The sequence below is a fragment of the Drosophila subpulchrella genome, chromosome X (assembly GCF_014743375.2).
Source record: "Drosophila subpulchrella strain 33 F10 #4 breed RU33 chromosome X, RU_Dsub_v1.1 Primary Assembly, whole genome shotgun sequence".
NCBI classification, from domain to species: Eukaryota; Metazoa; Arthropoda; class Insecta; order Diptera; family Drosophilidae; genus Drosophila; species Drosophila subpulchrella.
Window position 1 is genome coordinate 4,828,645 of NC_050613.1, and position 23,170 is coordinate 4,851,814.

General features: G+C 43.1%; 2 protein-coding genes and 1 long non-coding RNA gene across 4 annotated transcripts in view; 2 read left to right on the forward strand and 1 right to left on the reverse strand.

Moving 5' to 3' along the window:
- The first annotated feature begins 1,517 nt into the window (after nucleotides 1-1,517).
- Nucleotides 1,518-6,480, forward strand: LOC119556396 (serine protease Hayan). 2 transcript variants are annotated; one of them, XM_037868574.1, is made up of 8 exons: nucleotides 1,518-1,900; nucleotides 3,271-3,356; nucleotides 3,422-3,602; nucleotides 3,753-4,505; nucleotides 4,630-4,697; nucleotides 5,457-5,728; nucleotides 5,790-5,976; nucleotides 6,096-6,480. In XM_037868574.1, exons 2-8 carry the CDS (start codon nucleotides 3,281-3,283, stop codon nucleotides 6,440-6,442), a joined length of 1,884 nt encoding a protein of 627 aa, XP_037724502.1. In that variant the 5' UTR covers nucleotides 1,518-1,900; nucleotides 3,271-3,280; the 3' UTR covers nucleotides 6,443-6,480. The 2 variants fall into 2 exon arrangements, with proteins under 2 accessions (XP_037724502.1, XP_037724503.1); XM_037868575.1 differs by lacking the exon at nucleotides 3,753-4,505 and having other exon boundaries at nucleotides 1,519-1,900.
- LOC119556399 lies at nucleotides 6,326-20,387 on the reverse strand. Its single transcript, XR_005219973.1, has 3 exons — nucleotides 20,107-20,387; nucleotides 19,806-20,032; nucleotides 6,326-6,455 (listed from the first exon to the last, which is right to left on the reverse strand). It is a non-coding gene; the product is annotated as an uncharacterized LOC119556399 (long non-coding RNA).
- LOC119556395 overlaps nucleotides 7,771-23,170 on the forward strand; it is a 54,540-nt gene continuing 39,140 nt past the window's right edge. The window contains exon 1 of the mRNA XM_037868573.1: nucleotides 7,771-8,021. The gene's annotated coding sequence lies outside the window, so the exon portion shown is untranslated. The remainder of the gene's footprint in view (nucleotides 8,022-23,170) is intronic.

Below are 23,170 nucleotides of genomic sequence, written 5' to 3' on the forward strand. Positions count from 1 at the left end.
TTTTTATTGTTCTTATTTCTTTTTGTTTGATGAAGGCGGGGCATGTTTTACCTAGTGGGCTGTGATTGAACTGGTTGTTTATGTCATATTTGCAGTTTATGCAAAACTTTGGTGTGTCGCATTCGGTGTTCTCTGTGGTGTGTGCTTCTGCGGAACAGTAGGTGCAGTTGGTTTTGGGGCTTCTGCAGAATTTGGTCGGGTGTCCAAACTTCAGGCAATTACGGCATTTCAGTGGGCGTGGAATATGTGGTCGAACTTTAACTATCTCCTATTCTATCATCAAGGTTTCGGGTAGAGTTGTTGATCCAAAAGTGACGGTTATGAGTCCTGATTCTTGTAGAATATTGTTCTTCATGATGCGTATTTTTTCAATGTTGGTTACCCTTTGCGACTTAAGCTCGTTTAATATATCCAATTCATCTATGTAGCGAAGTTCATTAGAGTAGATGACTCCTTTTGAGAAATTTAAAGTTTCATGCCCAGTTACGGAAACAGTAAAGTTGTGGAATTGCGTTAGCTTTAGTAATCTAAATGCCTGGGTTGCGCCTTTGGTTTTAACTAATAAGGTTCCGTTTCTATTATGTTACAAGACTCCACTTCGCCACCGCAGGTGAAGTCAATGACCTTTTTAATCACGAATGGTGAAACCTTTTCGAATGTCTCGTTGTCCGTTCTGGTGATCGTGAGAAATTTCGGTTCGAATAATGTTGTCTTTGTAGACAGAGGGGGAAGGTCTAAGTCCAGTGGTCGATGCATTGTTGTTGTGCCTGGGCTGCCGCCCGCTGCACGTTTGTAACGGTTGCGATGTGATTTTTGTTTTTGGGATTTTTTGAAATTTTTCATAAATTGTTAGAATTTTGTATTTGTAACTGCTGGTACTCGCGGAGTTCTGCTGATAGCACGTCTTTACTGAGGCTTGGACTGATACTGAAATTTTAATTTTAATTGAAAGTGATAGTAGGTTACCCAAGAAAAACGGTATATTTTGGTGAATTATTACATAAATATTTGTTATAAAAGAGGTTTATAATTCATGTAGGTTTTAATTTAATTGTATGTGATTTTTGTGAATAATTACACAAATATTACTTATAAAATAGGATTATAAATTAAGGAGGTTTTAATTTAATTGATAGAGATTGTAGATAACCCAAGGAAAAAGTTATATTTTGATAATTGGTTACTTAGATCTAAAAAGGTTTATAAGTCGAGGAGTTAGCTGAATGGGATATCTTGCTCACCAATATAAGATTTAACACGGTATCCTGAGGTCTACAGCCTCCGTCCCATGGGTACCCCTTGCTAATTACAGGCTGCCTTTGTGCTTTTTGAGTGCTGCCTTCCGATCGCTTCGGATCGTTCTGCGTTCTGCGAGGTGCTGGAAGGGAAAACCGGTTCGCCGCTCAGCGGGAGAGGAGTGGAGTGGCCTGGGTGCTATCAGCTGCCGGGTCCGGCGCTTCTTGGCCGCAGTTCAGCGGTCCCCGCGAGTTCCAGCTCCAGCCGCTGCCCAAGCTGGGCTTCAGTTGCTTGGGCGATGCGTTGCTGAGCGGTCACAGCCACGAAATAGCCAGCCCATACCGCACATCCCGCGATTCGTTCGGTTTTGCCCAGCGATAGCCACCGGTTTTCAGCTTTGTTGGCTCTGCTGGTGTGCTTTTTTGCTGTGTTTTTTTTTGTGATCCGCTTGGTTTTTATTTACTTTTTTATTTTTGTGTTGTTTTTTTTTTTGTGGTGCTGTTTTGTGTTGTATTGTGCCGCGCCGAGCCCGATTGCCGTATTTACAGCGCTCGACGCACTCAATAAACATCATCGAAACGTATACGTATTCCCTTATCAGAGACCGAAAAAAGGTCGTGTCAAAGGTGCGTTCGATAAGGCGGAGAGCGGAAAGTGGTCAGTGGTAAGTAGGTGGACTATATATTGCATGCTCCACTTTAGCTATTGTCGTGTGTTTACAAAGGGAAAATTACTCCGAAAGGCCGGAAGCTGATTATCAATGATTGATGTACCTAGTTTTAGCATCGAAGGTATATTTGTAGGCCGTAATTATTAAAGAATCTCAATAATTATACCCGTTACTCGTAGAGTAAAAGGGTATACTAGATTCGTCGGAAAGTATGTAACAGGCAGATGTAAGCGTTTCCGACCCTATAAAGTATATATATTCTTGATCGTGATAACTAGCCAAGTCGATCTAGCCATGTCCGTCCGTCAGAATGAACGCTGAGATCTCGGAAACTATAGGAGCTTGGCTATTGGCTATTTGCGCAAGTTTGTTTCAGCAGGGTGCCACGCCCACTCTAACGCCCACAAGCCGCCCAAAAACTGTGGCTCCTACAGTTTTGATGCTAGAATAACATTTTTAAGTGAAATGTATTGTTCTCATCAATACCTATCGACTGGCCCAAAAAAAAAATTGCCACGCCCACTCTAACGCCCACAAACCGCATAAATCTGTGGCGCCCACAATTTTCATGCTAGAAAAAAATTTGAACTGAAATGTGTTAGTCTCGTCAATACCTATCGATTGACCCAAAAAAAAGTTTGCCACGCCCACTTTAACGCCCATAACGCTTAAATCTGTCTACCGCCCACATAACCATATATTGAGATCACGGGTAGGTGGCGCATTTCAATCTCGTCTTGCTGCTTGCATATCTCCATTTCCCTTTGGTCCCGTTAGCTGAGTAACGGGTATCTGATAGTCGAGGTACTCGACTATAGCGTTCTTCCTTGTTTTACAGTGGATACTTAACGCGCAAGAAGAGATCCAGACAGATTGACGGCTTGTCAATTAAAAAGTATAATTGTCTGGTGTTCCTTTCTTATCAGCAATTACCGAAAGAGGTAGCGGGTAACGTCTTTAGCCGGTGGTAAATTCCCGGGGTAAAGATAAACGGCAGGCCCCCTGGTGAGTCATCTGATCTCACCTGCTGTTGCTGGTGAAATTCTTGTAAACGCAGACAATAACTTTCCGCTGCCTTACCATCAATAGATAGACAGTAAAAATGATCGGAGTCTGGGTTGAGGTCTACGAAATCGTAGAGAATATTTTTGTTTTCACATTATAAAAAATCTTAAGTGGGTCAATGGCAGGTTCAGTTTAATCAGCTGAAAGGCGAGCTGATGAAAGAAACAGATCTCCCTTGTTTTTCCACAACAATTTTACGAGGGCTTCCCCTGCCACAATAGTTTCAAGTTTCCCAAGTTTGATTTGCGTAGATAAGGTTACCCAATTATGGGATTCACTAATGTTTTCGGGAATTTCAGCTGACTGAAGATGATCTCGGCGAGAGGGAACTTCCTTCTGGGCCTCCTGATACTGGCAACATCCGGCCAGCTAACAGTTGGGGATGGTATGTAGGAAGTTCCTAGGATTGTACACCAGATCCTCCCCAGCTTGGGCCATTTCTCGTTGCAGAGGGTGATGAGTGCACGTTGAAGTCGAACATTCCCGGAATTTGCCGCGCCTCCTCGGCCTGTGACAATATCGACGGATACCTCAGGTCGGGGGCACTGACCACCAGCCAGGTGCCGAGCTGTGGTTTTGGAGCGCGCGAAGAGATCATCTGCTGCCCCACCGTCGCCTGTTGTTCCACTGAGTAAGCTTGTCCTTGTCAACGCATGTGTGTCTATCGGCCTGTTTGCCCTCTGTGTGTGTGTGTGTGTCCCGCCTGAGCTTTGTGCCCACCGATGTTGCATGCCCCGCTTCTTGGCGTTCCCCGCCAGACTAACCCTTCTCACTCTCACAGCCGAGCTCCCGAGGTCCAAGTCCCTGCCACGAGCTCTGAACGCAGCAGGCTACCCGATCCAGATCCAGAGCCGGAGACACTGCCTCCCACGACCACCGAACGGATAAAGGAATCTCGATTGGACGATAACCAGAACTTCTTTGACTTCAACAAGTTACTTAGCACCACGGTCAAGCCACAGAAGACCCACGAGTCCTTGAAGATGCCCACCCACCAGTCCATGAATATGCCCGTCCACGATTCCATGAATATGCCCGTCCACGATTCCATGAATATGCCAACTCACCAATCCATGAATATGCCCAACCACGGGTTCATGAATATGCCCAACCACATGCAGAACGTGGGTGCTTGGGGAATATCTCCTCCTACACCCACACACCCGCAGTGGGGCTGGGAAAACCGTGAGCCCCGGATTGTAAACCGCCCATTGACCACGCCCCGTTGGAGACCGCAAAGGCCGCAGAATCCTGATCCCGGCTTTAATAACAATAATCTCATTCACTTGGTCAATGACCGATTGCGGCTACAGGGAATGGAGATCGAGCCAGCCCGGGAAGTGCCCATGGAACCCCAAGCCCCGCCCGCGTCCAAGCCCATGCCCATGCCCATAAATGTGATGGACCCTTTCGCGCCCTACCAATTTCGGGGCCAGGACAGGGACGCGGAACCCCAACCAGAACCTTGGAAGGAGCCCAGCAACGATCTGGACGCGACACCCAGTCCCAGCACCTTTACCCCAGCCGAGATGCGGTTTGTCTGAGCTTAGTTTTGGCATGGACATCAGTTGGCCTCAGCCAGGGAGCCGCATGCAGTCTCTGTCTCGGGCGGAGTCCTTCGTAGTTCCAATAATCAATTATATTTTTATCTCTCGCAGTATGACGACGCCCAGCACCCATCCTTCGCGCGTTAATGTCCCGGATAATGAGAGACCAGCGGCATTAGGTGAGAGTCTTTCTAAGTTAAGATGGTCAAGCAGATCTTTAGGACTTATTTAAGTCCTCCTTTTAAGAGTTGAACTGTTGAAAAATCAAGGCATCATAAAACCCATTCAACCAAAGCGCGAATTCTTTAGAAAATTTGACATATAAATGACAGAAGCGTATTTGAGCATGTTGCCAACATAGCTGTGAATATATAAGATATAAAATTAAATCAATATTGAGATGTAAAATAACTAAATAACTAATGTTTAATACACATTTCTCGTACAGTGAAAAGGGAAAAACACCTTTTAAAGAGTTACAAAGTCGTGTCAATTGAACCTCAACATCCTACATTTATGATATCAAAATTTGTATCGAAATGAATTATGATTATGTAAGAGGTTGTATAATTTTTCGACATCTTTGAACCCCTCCACAATTAATGAGATTTTCAAACATAAAATGTATTTGTTTCATAGCAGCAATCTTCTAGTTAGTATGTTAGTATGATAGCGCTCTCTCTTGTTACTATTCCATTCACAGCGATATATATTCTTGATCAGCTTCAGACCATAGGAATGATTATAACATTCTAGACACAAATTATACATTGAAATTTTAATAGACTATATTTCATATAACATTTTTAACAGTATTTTTTTAAAAATTATGTTTAAAAGACAAACTATACCAGTTACCTTAAATTCAAAAGATTTGTAAATAACCTGACATCAGGTAATGCAAAAGTCTCTACATAATTCTGTTTTCCCGCTGGCAGCCTGTGCGAGGATCCGGTCCGGCAACAGGCCCATAACGGTTCACATCCTGGGCGGCACTACCGTGGCCCTGGGGGTCTATCCTCACATGGCGGCCATTGCATACAACACCTTCGGAAACGTGGATTTCCGCTGCGGCGGATCGCTCATCGCCAGTCGCTTCGTCCTCACTGCCGCCCATTGCGTCAATAGGGACAGCAATAGACCAGCCTTCGTCCGTTTGGGTGCCGTGGCCATCGAGAATCCCCCGGCGGGCTTCCAGGACATCAATGTGGTAAGTGCCGAAAGGTTCGAATACCCGAGCTCTGCAATGCTTAAGCCGATTCCGTCCACAGGCTGTCATCCATATTCACCCGAACTACTCGGAAAGTAGTAAATACAATGATATTGCCATCCTGGAACTGGCTGAGGATGCGAAAGAGTCCGACACCATTCGTCCTGCCTGCCTCTACATAGATCGCAACGGCCCATCCAATGACTCAAAAATCTTTGTAGCCGGTTGGGGCGTTATGAATGTGACTAGTAAGTATGGGATGCTGATTATTCAGATCAAGTCCATGGAACGGTAATAGTAACAACTTCAATGGATAATATTTCTTAAATATACAAATGCGTTCTCGTCTTTTTGCTCCCATTCACAGCACGCGCCACGTCGAAGATCCTGCTGCGGGCTGGTCTGGATCTGGTGGCTGCGGACAAGTGCAATGCATCCTTCGCCGAGCAGCCGAGCGCCATCCGGGCCTTGAAGGAGGGTGTGATCGATTCGCTGCTGTGTGCCGTGGACAAGAAGCAGGTGAAGGACGCCTGCCAGGGCGATTCCGGGGGTCCGCTCATACTGGAGACGGACGCGGTGGACGGCTTGTACTCGATCCTGGGCGTAATCGTCGCGGGCCTCGGCTGCGGCACCAAGACCCCGGGCCTCTACACACGAGTGAGCTCCTTCCTGGACTTTATCGAGGGTATTGTGTGGCCGGCAAACCGGGTGTGAGGAGTCTTATGATCTGCAATAAATTTAGTTTGAACGGATGGTGGTTCTTGGTGTTGCTTCCTCAGGGGTTGGTCGGGAGTTCCCATTATAGGTACAAATATGAGGTGATGATAAGCTAACCAGAATGGTTGCCAGATATGTACTCCCTAACCATTAACTCTTATAACCTTATTTCGATGCGTTATATTAGTAATTTTTTTGTATAGGATATATAACTATGCACATGTGGGTTGCCTCAGAAATATCTGTACACACAAACAACATTTCTTTTGTCGAATTTACCAATGCAGATAGTTATGTAGCTATAAAAATAAGGGATCTTAGTATTGAATATAGTTTGTTTTTCTTTTGCTTACTTTTTTATAGTTATAGTTATATACGAGTAGTAACATATTTATGTTCACGTATTGTGTGTATTTTGTTATTGCAATAGTAAATAGTTATTAGACTATCAAAAATAATTACCCTAACGTAAAATCTACCACAAAAAAGTATGGAACAACATTTTGAATTTTCACCAACTGGGTGTAGCGTCCTGGAAGTCAAGCACAAGCCACACCTCTAAAAGGTATATTCCAATTTTGGAAAGAGTAGTTTGTGAAATCCAATTTTTTAAATTTTTCTTATAAACTACCATTTTACATTAATGTACATATGTATCTATGAATTTAATTAATTTTATCAAATTTACATAAATTGATTACTATAAAAATGGTAAGAGAACTTTACGTTAACACATTAAATAATATTAAGAAAAACTATTTAATCGCCACCTCGATGGGTTGGTCCGATTTTACTATTGTATTGGGCAATTTCTACCAAAGAGTTTTCGTTTTTTCGATTTAAAAAAGATTTCGCAAAACACCCTGCGAAAAGAAAGAGTCATTATCGAACACAAAAATGGATTTTAAATATTTTAATTGCAGAGGTTTTCTGTGTACTAAGAAGTACGGGGTATTTTCAGTTCCAACAGTTATCCAATTGACGTTTTTCTGCATCCCTGGTTTTGGGGCAGCTGTCAAAGTATCGCTGTCTGCCCCTCACATGCTCGTACGTAAACAGGTGAGAGAGCCAGAAAGCTCGCTGCGAGTGGCATTGCCAGCTGTCACATGCGAAAGCTGCGAGAAAGCTGCTCACTGAGCTTTCCAGCCAGCTGTGCGATACCGTTACAAGGTGCTGCCGGCTTACTGCGCCATCCACGACCGCCCACCACCCACAACCCGCCACCCACTGCCACCACCCTCCCCCAAGGCCGCACTCCTGGGGGCAGCAAAGTGGGACCTGCTTAAATGCCGCTGCCAGGACTCCTCGGGCTTCAGTTGGTCGCGAGACTGCGAAGCTGTCGGTTTGCCTTCTCAGAGGTGGAGGTGCATCTACATAGTCTCGATTCAGTCTAAATTCCGTTGGGTTTTGAACGATTTCCGAATTTCCGAACACCCAAATTCCGAGTTCGCGTCGTGCTTATTTATTTACTTTTACTTTTATTTTTTGTTTTTTTTTTTGAGTGACCATCACCGCCCATGTTTTTGGAGGCCTGACCCAAAAGGCACCAATTTCACCGACAGTTGCAACCATAAATGTAAGTCGATCTCTGTGTGCTTATCTGTTGGCCAGTGACTGTGTTTATCGCACACACCGCACATACACTTATCGGCGGTACATACATTCATGGTGGGAAATTGATTCCGGCGGGACATCTGTTTTTGGGCCACGATAAAGGGTCCTGATCCGATCGAACGGAGCCAACTTAAGCGCCCACGGACCACACAACAGGTGCACGGCCCCGGGACTAATGAATTCGACTTCTCAATGGGGCACTACAGTGGGTGTACCCACCCTCCGGTCCGGCTAAGTCGGGCTAAGCCAACTTGACTAATGAGCCGAGACCCGGCACATTCGCCCCTGGATTTCGGAACCACTTTAAGTACGCTCGGACTCTAGCACAAATGGATGAGTTAGTCGGGGGGGTAATGCCGGAAGGAAGTGCTCCTCGGGATGCAAGAACTTTTAAAGACCCAAGAAGAAACTTTACTTAAAACGATTCAAAACCGAAAAATCTTACAGTCCATAAGGCGTTTTTATGTGAAATATGAAATAAAATTCCTAACCTAAAATATTTAATTTTCCTTGACATACTTCTACTATTTAATTTTAAGCAAGTACGAAAAGCTTTATACATGTATTGTGTTCTACGTTTTTATTTTAAAGTTCCGTTTTGGTTTTCCATTTTTTTAATTTTATTCTTGCACACAAAACCTTACATATTTTCTCTGTGTAAACTAAAATTCAATAGTTCTCTAAATCGATTTCAAAAGAGGGTGAAAAATCATAAAGTTCGTAAAGGATCCCTAAGTGAAATATGATAAAAAATTCCTAAATACAAATATATACTGTATACTTAAATTCAATAGTTCTCTAAATCGATTACAAAAGAGGGTGAACTCCATGAAATGCGCACACATATATTATATTTGGTTTTTTGAAATCTAAAAAGGCTTAGATTCTAATTCCAATTGACACATTTGATTTAAAGTTTTGGTGCTCTTTGGATTTAAAGTGCCAGATAATTTAAATAAAAAATAAATTTTATAGCTTGTACATTTATTTTAGGAACCAACACACATAAAACAAGGGCGTAGCCAGACATGGCTAGGGGGGAACTGCCCCATTATTTACCACTTGTATACTCGTAAAAATAATAATCTTATGATTATTTTATACAAGGTCCTAGACGCCATGTATTAGAAAAGCTCAACTAAATTACCAAGTACTACATTTATTGATCCTTATTTTTAATAACGTACTAAAGATAACAATCGAGTACCAAAAGGTAAATCAGTTTTGATGTTTTATAGCAGTCTTACGGCCAAATAACACAATAAATAAAACAAATATTTATTTTTTCACAACCAATATTATTGATAATCAAGTACTAACATTACCCTAAAAACCAAGAATGATTTATAGGCCCTAATTTAACTTCCGAGTAACAAATGCTGCCGCGCATAATTACCAATTGTGCATATAAAATGTAGCACAGAGGGGGCAGATAATAACAATTATCCACTATATTAAACGATTCTTTGTCGTCACCGACCTAAGAACTTTCCGCAGCTGTCTTGCCGTGGGAACTCCCCACTTGATAACCAATCCTAGATAAATGCTCTATTACTGGATGGCTCATCAATTAATAATCGGACTGCGAATTTTCAAGTTGATTTTAAAGGAGTCCTCCTCCGTTGTCAATGCATCCTCGCCATCCTACCGTCCTTAACTATCCTGTCCAGTCCTTTCCGGCGTTGTTCTTGTTGCCCGCGGCTCTTTGTGGTGTTGGCGGTTAGCAGAGTGGCTATAAAAGTGACACTAAGTTAATAAATTTATGGCTAAAACACACCCAACTGCTCTTGATGGCTGATGTGCGAGCTGCTGCTAATTTCCCTTTGCCTTCGCCCCATTTCCCAGGCCATTTCCATTCCCATTTCCATCAGCCTGAATGATGGTGCCACAACAACGGCGATAAGGACACACAGAGAGAAATAAATGATACCTCTTTGGTACAGTGCTGGAGGGGCCAACATGGGGAGCATCATTAGTGCGTTACAACGTTTAATTTTGATAAGTGGCATCGGAAACAAATAATAATAATAAACTGGTGAGCCGGCCCCAATGACGTTTTTCTCCGTGCAAAGCCATGTGTTGTCGTTGGCGTATTAATAATATTTTTATTGGCCGCTTATTTGCCTTTCCGACTACATGTGTGGGCGTTGTGGCCAAATACACATTCGCAATTTGACCTGACCAAGGCTTATTTATACACTGACCGACCATCGCATCCCCGCCTGCAAAATGGTGTTTAGGCTGGCTTTAATTAGTAAATACACGGGGCCAGGGGCGGTGGCAACCTAGATAGATCCAGATCTAATGTATCCATCTAATTCCTTGCTCATCAGGTGCTGCATTAACTTTATGATCGGCAGCCGTAAATGCCATTTTAAGGCCCATTGACTTTCGGCATTTTCTGAACCCGAGTTCATTGAATATTCATGTGCCGAAATGTAATCACACTTTCTTCGGAGAAAGTTTCCCCCTTTTGTGCCACCTTTTTCGGCTACTCCGCATTCCCGCGCAGATTAAAGTGCAGCGTTTTATTTCTATTTACAGCCACATTCCGCACTTTATCCCTCCCTCAATCTCAAACTCAATCTCAATCTCAGTCTTTGTCCCTGTTTCCTACCTGCGGACTTATTTTCGGTGCAAAAATCAATGCTGGATGTTGCCTGGGACCCGGGCACATCCCACTCCAGTCAACAGAATAGCTGACTTAAGCGATGATTTCTGCGATGTTTTGATGTTGTTTTACGGAATGCAGCAATAAAAATGCCTAGATACATAGCTCCAAGTGCTCGGGGCGGACGCGTCCTTTGTAGGGCCAAAAACTAAGCGGCTAATGGCGTTAGTTACTTAGCTTCTTGGTCCTGGGCTCCCTGTTGTCCCCCATCTCGTAAGCCCGAGAACGGCAAGTGCACATAAATGTACAAACAAAAGTTCATTGTGGTGTTTCGCGTAAATCTCTTCGCAAATCTCTCATTTCGCCAGCGAAGCGATATGGTTGGTAGAATGAGTCGAAGTGCCAATACCCTGCAACGCCGCACGTCTTTCAGCTTAGAGATTACACTACATAAAGGAGATTATAAACTGAACCTAGTTCGAGGTGTCACTATAAGCTCCCCTTGAAATAAACTAAAGTTTATTGACTAAGGTGGGTGGTTTTTCTGAGACTAATCGGCTTATTATTTCCCTGCAATCCCATATAAGCCGGGTTTAAGGGATCACTTGAGTCCCCGCTGGCCATGCAACTACTCAATTAATCTACCGCTTGGATTTAGAAAGGAATCAAAGGCAGTACGTATATTTTTGGTGGAGCTAAAATCAATATGCTTCTCCATCAATCACCTGTAAGCCCTGAAAAGTTTAATTAACTTGCGATTAAAACCGAACAGTCTTATCTCTCGATCGGCCATAGAGTCGCATATGGTTCCGTTTCCTCGGATTGACAAGGGTTGCATCCCAGAAAGGAGTCCCTTGGCCATGGAGTTACTTTTGGGCCCGCTGTTTGCCCACACTAGCACACAACAAATGGCATACATAATCAGTGGCGGTGGGGGAAGATGGATCCCGGGCACTTAACGCTGATAAAGAATCGGCTGAACTCGGCAATGTGACGTTAGACATAATTTTTGCTTTATTTTTGTTTTATTTTATCTTTTACTTTTGGGTGGGGACGAGGTCCTGGTTCTGTTTCTGTTTGTGTTCCAGTTTCTGTTGCTCTTTCTGTTCCCTTGCTCTTCCCTTGCGTTTTGTGCGTTCGCTGAAAGGTCGTTGACAATGCAAAAGGCAGCTCGAAAGGGAAATTTATGGTTGGGCATTAAAAGAAATTTAATCGATTCCCCTTGACTCGGGCTTAGCACGTGTGTGCTGCCCCATTTCCCGCTCACCCAATTTCCATATGCCTGCTGTCTCTGCAGGAGCACGGTTAAAAATTCGGGGAACATAGCTCAAGAGATAATGAAAACTACACACATTTTGGTTTTTGCACCTTGAAAAGGTTTTTCAAACTGCAGAAGAACTGAAGAACGAGATGCCTGTTTCCCCAGAGATAATATAGTCTATATCTTATATTCATAAAGAAAGTTTGTTAAAAAAGTGATTTTTCGATGTAATATAAAAAAAGTTTTTTGGCTTTAAAGAAACCAAATCCTATCCAAAACAATGTCATTAAATATAAAAACTCTTCGTCCAGCGACAGGATAATTCCTTCTTTGATAAGTAGTAAAAAAAGAATGGAATGGGACTTATAATTTTTCCTGAATCGTGTGCTCCGCAAAACCGTTTTCGTGAAAACACCATTCCGAGATAATAGCGTTTTAAGTTTACTGCTTAGGTAGCCAAAGGCAGTTAGCAATAAAATGCAGTATTCTTAGAGCTATGTATTTATTTATTTACTTATATAATGCTTACAAGTAATTGTAAATAAAGCTATGTATATACTACGTGAAAATGAAAAAAAAAATTTTAAAATAATTGCATAAGCACGGTTAATTTTTGTGTTTTTTTGTGGCAATTCTTAAGTTATAAATCTGCGAATCAGTGGAGTAGTCCAAGAATCAGTTGTATTTATGACAGTATAATCGTGCTCCTTTCACTTACTTTGTCATGAGGCCATATAACCGCGAATATAACCGGATGATTATCTATTTTGTATACTTTATGAACTAAGTTGATTTTGAAGTACAGATTTTAAATATATAGAATGCTTTTATTGAACGGTTTAAGGGGCTTTTAGTATTGGTATAAGTTTGTCCCAGAAATTAGACAATACGGTAGTGATGATTTGATGAAATGCCTGACTTATGCGGATATTTCGGTACATCAACTTCGTACCCCAACGAATAAACATGACAAAAATCGGAGATTATTAAAATACAATATTTTCTTTGTGCACTTTGCTCCTGTGCTACCATTCCCTTTTGGTTTTGGGCAAACAGCCGCGCGTGCTCTGGGCTGCATTCGGTAAGACATCCACGCCCCCTTCCCCGCCAGGAATCGTAAAAACTCGACGCGCCTGCCCCTTTTCCGGCCCCGAAATGCCGTATGGATTTCCTTAATGAAAGCGCCAAAGAAAAACACTGGAACACACAGCCAAAAGTTTTACTCGGGGGTGCGTGTAAAATGCGTAGATTATTTTCCAGCCTTGTTGTCGTACTTGATATTTGAATGTCTATGCCTGTTGCTGTTTTCTGCTGCCTGTGTGGCATGTAATTAAAAATGTTGTCACGCTCTGCTTTTAACAACTGAATGGGAACCCTGGGGGAGGGGGTTCTGTTTGGCAACTGTGGCAACTCTGGCAGCGACGGCACATTGCAAAGTTCAACGACGGAATCCGCTCGAGTGATTCGCCAGAAAGTATGTGGCAAGATAATGGCATGTTTCAGTTTCACCATTCCCTTAACTGTTTTGGAAATATCCGATTTCGAAACCAGAGCTGTCATAAATAAGATGGAAGATTCTGCCATTGGGTTCGTGGGTGAAGAGGTGATTATGAAAAGGCGAATGGATATGGCGTATTTCGACGATTTAGGATCATCTAAAAATGTAGACTTATTTCATCTTATCCTGTTGATGAACTTTTTGTTAACTTAATTTATTGAGTCCGTGCTTACTTTAAAAAATGTTTTTTAACTTCAGTTCGAAATGATTTCTGTGATTTTTTGTAATAAGCCTCCAGTACTATATATATGCTATAAATTCTTGCACCCTTGTCAATTACGTGGGAGACTTTCAATGTTTTACTTTACGCTCCGCATTCCGTCAGCGAATTATAAAATTCCCCATAAAAAAAGAAGCGTGGAATTGCAGCTAATGGCCATAACACGGACCATAATCCCCTTATTAGGACGCTGACTTTGTTAATTTTTCGCCATCCTAAAACATCCTAAAAATGACGGCATTTGCATGGAAATTTAAAAGAATTTGTCGGGCTTTATTAGAGCAGAGAGGTTTATCTTCTTCTTCTTCTGGGGGTTTTGCATTGTCATTCAGTCAATTTGTTATTCCTAAACCTACTAAACCAGTTAGGTTGCTTTTCCTTTAAAGATGTGCACATTTTTTGGGGATTCTATATTAATTAACCATTTAGGGCTTCTGTTCCCTTAAAGATGTGCTTGTTGTTTAGGGATTCCAGCTGAAATTCCTTTAAAATGCCCGCATTTTGCACCGACTTGCTTTCCAACGTGTTGAGTGCTGGCCATCTTCAAGTTAAAACGTCAGCTAATAGGCCCGAAATTAGCGATGCAATTCAATTAGCTGCCGGCGAAGTGTGTCCCCCAGGGCTTTAAAAGCTGTCTCCCCAACTCGCAACCTCCCCACCCCCAGACCCAATCCACCCCCTTAGGGAGTGACACAGATGCCTTTCATCTGGGTCCCAAAACTGCCACGACTGGCTGTCAATTAGGCTGGCAACCTTGCCTCAGTTTCAAGCCTTTTAAAATTGCCCGCCCGCAAATCGACAGTGTGCCACCCAGGCGCAAGTCAAATGAACTCATTAAAGTTAATGAATAACGAGGACGGGGCGGTGTCGGCATAACGTAAGAAACATAGAATATAAAAACCAGCCAGGCCGGCGGTATTTGATGGGGCTTAAAAGCGACGTGGCTTGGCTTGTCCAGGCTGAAATCTAATCAAGCCGCGCTTCACCCCACCACTCCACCGGGAGAATACGGTTGGTTAATGTGGATTAATCTTATTAAATTATAATTGAAACAAGTGCTTTTCGCCAAAAGTGAAACCATGATTAATTGACTGCCAAGAGTTTCAAATTTAGTAAAATACTTTGATTTAAATTAGCCAGCTATTTAAGAATCTAAGGGCTTATATACACTTGTAGCTAGATTTCTGGGATTTTTGTGTAAATAGGACGAAGTAAATAGGACTCATAGTTTTCCCGGAACCGTGTGCACCGCAAAACCGTTTTCAGGAAAACACTATTCCGAGATAATCACTATTACAGTTTTAAGTTTGCTGCTTGGGTAGCCAGAGGGAATTGACTATAAAATGCAGTATTCTTAGAGCTATATACCACAAGAAAATGAAAAAATTTAATTATGTAGTTTGTAAATATGTAAATCCTTAAATTAAAAAAAAAATATTTTTATCTAGCTATTTTACATATTCTTATGGCTTGCATGGCGTATACTTGATATATGACTTATTATTTCCTTGTTGTACCTATTTTTTTCAATCAAAAACACAAAAGACAAGAAAATCTGTCTTAAAATTTGAAACTTGCAGCTTGAAAATTAATTTTAAATGTCTCTTCGTCATATGGATGGGTACCATGGCGTATACTTGATATGCCACTTAGTTTTCCCTACAAGCATTTTCTTGACTTCAGAGGATGTTTTTGGGATCGACATTGCTTGTGACTTATAAATTAAAATGAATGGTAACATGGCCAAATGGAATCTTTTTCGTTTGGGTAGCCGGGATATTTAAATTTCCTTTCTGTGTACCCACCATCTGTTACTGTTGCCTTCGCGGAACACGAGCGAAGCCTTTTGTCAACCGTTTAGAGCTCCCTCCGTGACCGTCGGGGTCCCAACCCTAAAGGGTTGAGCAGGTGTTAGATTGGACCACAACTTGGGGGATCGGGAGGTACAGCTGGAGGCCAAGGAAGCCAGAAAAGTTCACCGCACGCGCCGTCTGCCTTCAATTGCGCGGCCTGAACTTCATCAATAGTCGGGGCACGCATGTCGGAGGTTAAGGGCAAGGCCCGAAAGGGTTGTTCAATTATGCAGAGTTGCCGTCAGCTATTTTCCAAGTGTTGTGCCACGTCGACTGACACCTCCGACCCCCTTTTCGCGCGCCACTGGCTAACGGCCAAAACCCAGGGAACGGCATAGTGAGGAAAACGCTTGCCAGGCTGCGCAAAGCAATTAATTTTCGGTTAGAATTTAATACAGATTCGCGACTTTTTAATCTTGAAAATTGTCCGCACAAAGGTTGAAATGGTGGAAAGCGTTGGAATGAAATTGCAGCAGCCACAATGCCGCACCTTTTATCCCTTGGCAGGGGGCCCGAAATGCAAATGCGAAATGCTCTCAGCGAAATCTTTTGTGCGCCACTGTGTGAGCCGCCGCCGCCCATGTGAAAAGTATTTGCCCCGACGCGTAAACAATGTCTGACTCTGCTCCCATTTCTGCATTTCCCAGCGAAGAGGTTCAAGGATTGGGTGAACAGAACTGGAAAAACCGAGTCAAGGCGAGGTCATGAGGCAGTGGCAGTGGCAGTCCCAGTTTCGAAGTGCCAACCTGGTGGCGCCTCCAAAGTCCGCATGACCACAAAAAAAGGCCCTCAGCCCCATCCAAATCCCCATCCTCATCCTCAATCCGGTGTAAGCCGCATTGATGTGGCACATCTCTCTCTCTCTCTGTGGGGATCTCGTTTCCCTGCAGCGATTATGGCAACATCATCGAAACAGACCGAAAAAATCAATACTTACGGGGGTCAATTAGTAATCAGCAGGGCGCCAAAGGGGTGGGTCAAGCGGCCTCTGAACTGCCGCAATTTCAATTTAAAATGTTTGCACTAATTTGCAATTAGTAAACTTTTCACTGCCCCACTTTGTGCCTCCCCTTCCTTCGCTTATTGAATTCCATGGACGAAGCAGTCGAAGTCGATGGAAAAATGCTGCCCCGAGTCCCATCAAGATTAATCATACGCACCGTTAAACATTTTGACAGACAACAAAAGTCGCCAGTTGCGAAGGGCGGGTTGCCCCGATTTGATTACGGTTCGAGTGAGATATATATATCTGGTCATAAAGTGGCGGTCAGAGAAATAACACTCTCTACCAATAATTATACATAGCTTGGGACTGAGTTTCAGAGCTTTTCCAGCTCTATTATTTTGACCGCAGCTGTGCCTATACATACACTACATAATTGTTTAGGCCGAGACGCCACAGGCCATTGACCAAAATCAATGCGCCCTACTCGCTGCTCCCCCGGGGTGTTCTAGCCCCCCCTCTTTTTTTCTATTCCGGTCTGCAAATGCTTGTAGAACATTGAAGTCGCTTTGAAATTTTGTTGCTATTGACAATTGCCGGTGGCGAGGGACGGGAGCGTTTTGCAGCAAATTGCAGCACCGAACAGCAAGTCAATGACCGAGGGCGAATGCAGGCCCCCAGAGAGGCGTGGCAGTGGGTGGCTGGGTTGGCCTGCTGTCGACACACAAGTCTTAAACACAAACACACACACACACACCATGGAAACTCTGGCACAGAGCTCAGCCAATGCTCTTTGACTGCACACTCAAGTAGAAACTTGTCAATTTCTTCCGACCCGCAGCGCCAAGCCAGCGCCCCCCTCTGGAAAACCACCGTCCCTCCTCCCCTGGCCGCCCATGTGGCCATCCATCCACAGGCCACGTCCCATCCTCATCCGTATCCTCCTCCCCGACTTGCGCTTTTATAGTTGTCTTGTCTCCTTCAAGCGCTGCCAGCAAGTAGCTAAATCAAATAAAAGAAACGCCGAAGCCTGGAAACATCGCATAGATAAGGACGGAGTGTGAATTCCTTGGGAGATACCCTCTCCCATCCATTCCGTCGCCATTAAATTTGACTGATCCGAAGTGCAGAACTATTTTACGTTTCAATTTGTGGGTCCTACACCCATGTCAGCCGCCTCATCGGGATTATTATATCCTTATTGCGCCTAAGCGAAGCCTAATTGGATCTGGACACGGCATTCGGGTAAATTTATTTTATTCCATACTTATTTATAGCCTCACTGCACTATTTTCTGTAAGTAAATGCCTTTTCACACAAAAAGGATCCATATCAATTTGATATTTTAAAGAAATCGTATACTATACATTTTTAATATATCAAGAAAGTTAGGCAGTAATGTTCCTGTACTGGCAAGAAATAGTCCCAGTGGGAAAGATTTACGCAACATTTATATTAATTTTCAAGGATTGAGGGGGGAAGAACTTAAAATATTTCCCGTCGAATTTTCATATGTCTGTTTTCAATTTTTTCTAAGTTTGAAGGTCTTACATTATTAATTAGGTATAAGTAAATATACTCCCTCATGGATTTTAAAGAAACCATTGCGTAATGGTGATCCTTAGATATTGCAGTGTTGCCATGGCTTTTTATAGAAGTAGTTGCTTTGCTATAGTCACTAAAAATGGAGTTTGAATGGAACAGCTGATAAATAGCCAACTAAAATTCCACAATATATCAATTCAACAGATTAAGGAATAATCAAGATCAGCGGTCGGCCCACAATACAGTATTTTGTTTTTGAATTGTGTGAGCACACTCAGCTTCCCATAGATGTGTGTGTGCCAACCTCTTTTGTACATTGTACGTGTGGCGACAGAGTAGAGCTATTCCCTAATGGGATGCCACCAACCGCTGTCCCAGATATTTATAATATAGAGTATATTTTACTTGAAATTGATGTTGTATTGTGAAGTTTCTTTCTCTGTGTTCCTGCAGAGCCCTTCACAGTCTTCCAAATGATCTTCACGTTCCGTATTCCCACTACCTCATCCACGACCTACTATACTCCTCGACCGACGGATTTCATTAACAGCGCATCCTTGTTGGGCTGCATCCTTAGTGGCCGCAGTGGGAGGCGTAAAAATCGATGCTCGAACCTCTTGAGAAGTTGCAAGTTCTGCCGGCGAGCCTGATTAGCCAAAGGCTTGCGAAGTCAATTTCCGCTTTGAGTCTGTCCCCCGGAGAGTGCTCCTCCTGCTGGAGATGGAGTTGGGAACGGAAATGGCGATGGAGATGGAGATTGACCCACTGGCTGGGCGCAATTACTTTGAGTGCCATAACTAGACGATACGCCATGACCGAATCATTGAATCATCCCGCCCCTGTCTGTCATGCAAAGAAGTGTGCAATTATTCGCACGCTGGTCTAACTGTTGCGCCAATGATGACAGTCCTCCATGTCGTTTCTGTTCCGTTTCCGTTTCCATTCTACGGTGAAAATTGGCTTGATTGACGCTATTAAAGTAATTAGCTTAGGGGGCTCCTTCGATTTCCAATTGGTTAGCGCATTGCGCAAATTAAATAATTGCGCAATTACCGGGTAAATATATCTGGGGCTCCCGAGCTGGCCCATTAGAAATGCCATTAATATGGAATCAGAACCAGGATCGGAATCGCAACTGCAGGCCCACCACTAGTGCTGTCATAATGTGGATAAACTCGGGACCCAGCCGACCAATTGACCCCACAATCGATTCGGTTAGGGATACCAAAGGACAGACCTGGAGAGCCCAGTTAGGTCCCAAGCTGGCTTACATTGTGTCATGCATAGAAAATATATGTACTCTATGTGTATTTTTTTATGGCCATAAGCCGGAGACAAATAAAGCCAAGGGCAGATAGCAGCAGCTGGAATTTTGTGGGGGGGGAAGGGCGGTTAGAATTGAAGTCGAATTTCAAATGCAGTCACTAAAATAATAACGAGTTTCGTAGAAATAAAGTTGTCGTTTTTCGTCAGTTTCCATAGAAATGCAATATTTTCGTGTGAGCGATCACTCACATTTTGTCGCTGGTATATACAAATAAAGCGATGATATCCTAGGGTTTTCACCGGCACTCAAGCGTGCATGTGGTAGAAGGTATCTGTGTCTGTATCTGTGTTTGGGTTGGTTAAAGTGAGCGAAAACAATAAACATAAAATGCACAAATATGTGTGTGTGGCTGTTTACAAAGTAGCAGCAACTGGCTTATCAATTTCCATGTACCCAACCACCCAGCCCCCATTCCATTGTTGCCTTACCTTTTTGTGTTTATTTGCCTGCTGGCAGCCATAATCAGTCAATGCCGCATCGCACCAGTTGGCCAAAAGAGGCCCTCAAACTTCTTTCCCTTTCTTGCAATGCGGGGATTTTGCGGGCCTGGGTTTGTTAAAGGGCCGGATAAAAGTTTTCAAGAGCGGGGAGTCTGATGTCGTCTTACTGCTAATTTATGTACGCACCCAGCCTAAGACGCATTACAAGGGATTCGCTGGGGAGGGGGTAGGTATTAATGTGGAAACACAGTGAGAAACTGGGATGCTATCCCGCATTTCAATAGATTACCGATTATCAAGAAAAATCCAATCGTTCAAAGGTCAAAATTTTTACTAACCACAAAATGTGAATGATAAGCCACTTTGAGTACTAATCGCACATAAAAATCCTGGTAGGGTTGGTCAAAACGATCGATAGCACTATCGATACTATCGATGGTTTTAAGATTTGGCAAACATCGATGGCCTGGATCAATAGTATTCAATTTTACATGCGATTATTGGTATTTTTGTTGAAAAAAAGTGGTTTTATGTATATTTTTTACAACTCGACTGTATTTTAAATGTAAATGTTCAACTTCAGACAGATATGTCCGAATCTACTTAATTATTTGAAAATCAAAATATTTTTTTAGTACAAAATTCAACCACATGGTTTTTGATTGAAGGCCCATCACTCTTTTTTCCCGCAGTGTGTAACGCTAATGCCGCATATATCCTCCATTCAATTCCCTGCCACTCGCGACTCGTTCTACATGACAAATTTTTATGGCCAAATAATTTGGCTTTCTCTCTCGTTGATTTTATGGCCCAGTGGGCGTGCGGGAGGCGTCGGGGCGTGGCCGGCTATCAAAATCATTTGTTTGCTAATTAAATACACTTGCACGTTGCGTGCTGATGAGCGATTAACTCGCTCAGCTGCCGTAGCATTGTAGCATACTTTTCGGGGCCGCGAGGGGGGCGACAATAAAGCATTCGGTGTACAAATTAATTGAGTTTCAAATGACGGACGAGCGACAATGGCCAATTTCCCATTTCCATTTCCCGGCCGGAAGCATAATTTAAAATGCATAAGGCGGCTGGCAGAAATAAACTGGCTGTTACCTAATCCTGGTAATGTGTATCACCAGCGGGGGGAAACGGATAAAAAGGCATAATTAAGCCCACATTCGGTATATTTTCAATAGATTAGGTTGATTTCTCTCTCAAATAAATAGGTCTGTGGAATGCAGAGCATTTCAGTTTGGCATCAAAGGGCTCGACCCGGCTTAACTTTGGCAGAGATAATAAATTAACAAAGCAGAACGCGAGGTTAGTTCAGACAATATGTTATTCTCCGGCAGTTACATTAAATGATCCTTTAGGAACGATATAGCTATAAAATGTGTTTTCTTAAAATCTATATTGCTACTGGAAAAATTACAAAATATGATTTTCGTTTTGTAAACTTGTATTTCACTTTGATAATCTGTTTCGACCTATGAATTGAATATGCATTCAAATTTAAGTGGATATTGATGGTAGGAAAATGTCACATCAATTAGAGTAAAATTGACAATACAATAGCTATATTCCGCTACTCTATGCTGCGTATGCAGAAGGGAAATCTACTGGACCGATCGTTTAGGAGTTTCGAATAGCTTTCTTCGCTTGATTCTTCAGGTAGTAACCGAAGATTGAACGTATCCCGAACCATTTCCGTTCTTTTAAATTTTGTTTAACATTTCTTGTATAGGAAATTAAATAAATTTAAAATTCTGGATCACAGGCTTGCTTTCGCCCAAAAACCCTTAACATCCCCTGAAAAATTATTCTTAGCTTTAGTTATGTTGCTCCAATTAACTGTATCCTGCGAATACTGCAGGACATATCTGTGTACTTCTGATCTGCCCTCGCAAGCATTTGATTCGCAATGGCTGCGCTCACTAATTGGATGGCAGGACAGTCCGGGGTTGTTCCAGGGACGGGCCAGGGCCAGGGAAATATATATCAGCATATATTTCATATGTAAACACAGCATGACAAATACGCAGACAAAGATAGCATCAGCAACAAAGGCAGAGGGGGTGCAGAGGGGAGCGATGCCTTTGAATGGACTGCACTTTAATTAATTTGAATTGAAAAATGCAGATATTTTAGCACTGCGATTGCAGATATTGGCATCCCGGGTCGAATTTATTTGCTAGGCATCAAAGGTGTATGGTCAAAAAGGGATGAATTCCTTATCCATTCCCCCGAGCGCCACACATATTTCCTGTGTATGTAAAAGTCGCACTCGAGTCAGGCATTTAATTTAGCGCTGCTTAATTAGCAAAGTTTCCGAAAGACGACGCCGAATCGGTGTTGAACAAGCGATAAATAGGGTCCCCGGTGGGGGTTGGTGTGTGTGGGTGGTTCTGGGTGGCTGCGGGTTGTTTGCGTGTACTCAAGACAAGTGCGCAGACCTTGAGACACACGCAGCAGGGTGGAGTTGTTGCCTGTCGCTTCTGGCTGTCACTTGCTAAACGCCAGACGAGCGTGGGGGAAATCAGTATTAATTACTCGGACGGACACATGTTGGCCGCCACTGAACCATAAATGGCTGATGAGATTAACGGGCTCCAGTTGCTCTAACTAAACGTAATACGCATTATATATATCCAAGGGAAAGACTTGCAACAGTAAATAGCCCAGAACTAGCTGACTAGCGCTATAAACCAAAGGTACTTAGCGATCTGTTGACTTCTGTGTCTGTTAAATGGACACATTCTACCCATTCGACTTCTCAGGGACCCAGCAAACACCATTTTTAAGAATCAAAGCCAAGACCATACCATAAAATCCAAAGTTATTATAGTTAATGTGTGAGTTGCAGCACATAGGGTTTATAAATCACCCAAGAGAATGGCCGGAGACCAAATCCAGCTGAGAATGAATTAGCAAATCAACTTCCCGGTTGCCCTGGGCAAAGTTATCCCCCTTCTTCCAGAACTTTTGGGCGTTGGTGGCAACTCTGTCGCCTAATGACCAAGTAAATCAGTCTGCTGAACCCAGCTGAAATGTGATTGATGCAGTGCATCTCCACGCTCCCTGCTCCCCAGCTATTGACTCTTCTAATGCGTTGGGAAAGTGGGCCGAAAAGTGGGCGACGACCTTCCACCATTGACGAATCTGGGACGAAATCAAGAGTAACTTTTTGTTCCCCGACTTGTCGACAATGCAACCACAGCCAGAATGTCGACAGAGGAGCCTGTCGCGAATCTGAATCCAAATCCGAGTCCCGAAGGCCCAAAGTCGCAGCCACAAGCCGCAACGCGCTGTCTATCAACATTTTAAGCTAATTAACGCACTGGATACAGCCATGGGAGGGGGGG

What these genes read in the sequence shown, in the direction of transcription:
- LOC119556396 (XM_037868574.1), top strand. Translation starts at nt 3,281, where the DNA reads ATGATCTCGGCGAGAGGGAACTTCCTTCTGGGCCTCCTGATACTGGCA. An exon ending in CCAGCTAACAGTTGGGGATG is followed by an intron (nt 3,357 to 3,421) that starts GTATGTAGGAAG and finishes TTCTCGTTGCAG; the next exon opens with AGGGTGATGAGTGCACGTTG. An exon ending in TTTACCCCAGCCGAGATGCG is followed by an intron (nt 4,506 to 4,629) that starts GTTTGTCTGAGC and finishes TATCTCTCGCAG; the next exon opens with TATGACGACGCCCAGCACCC.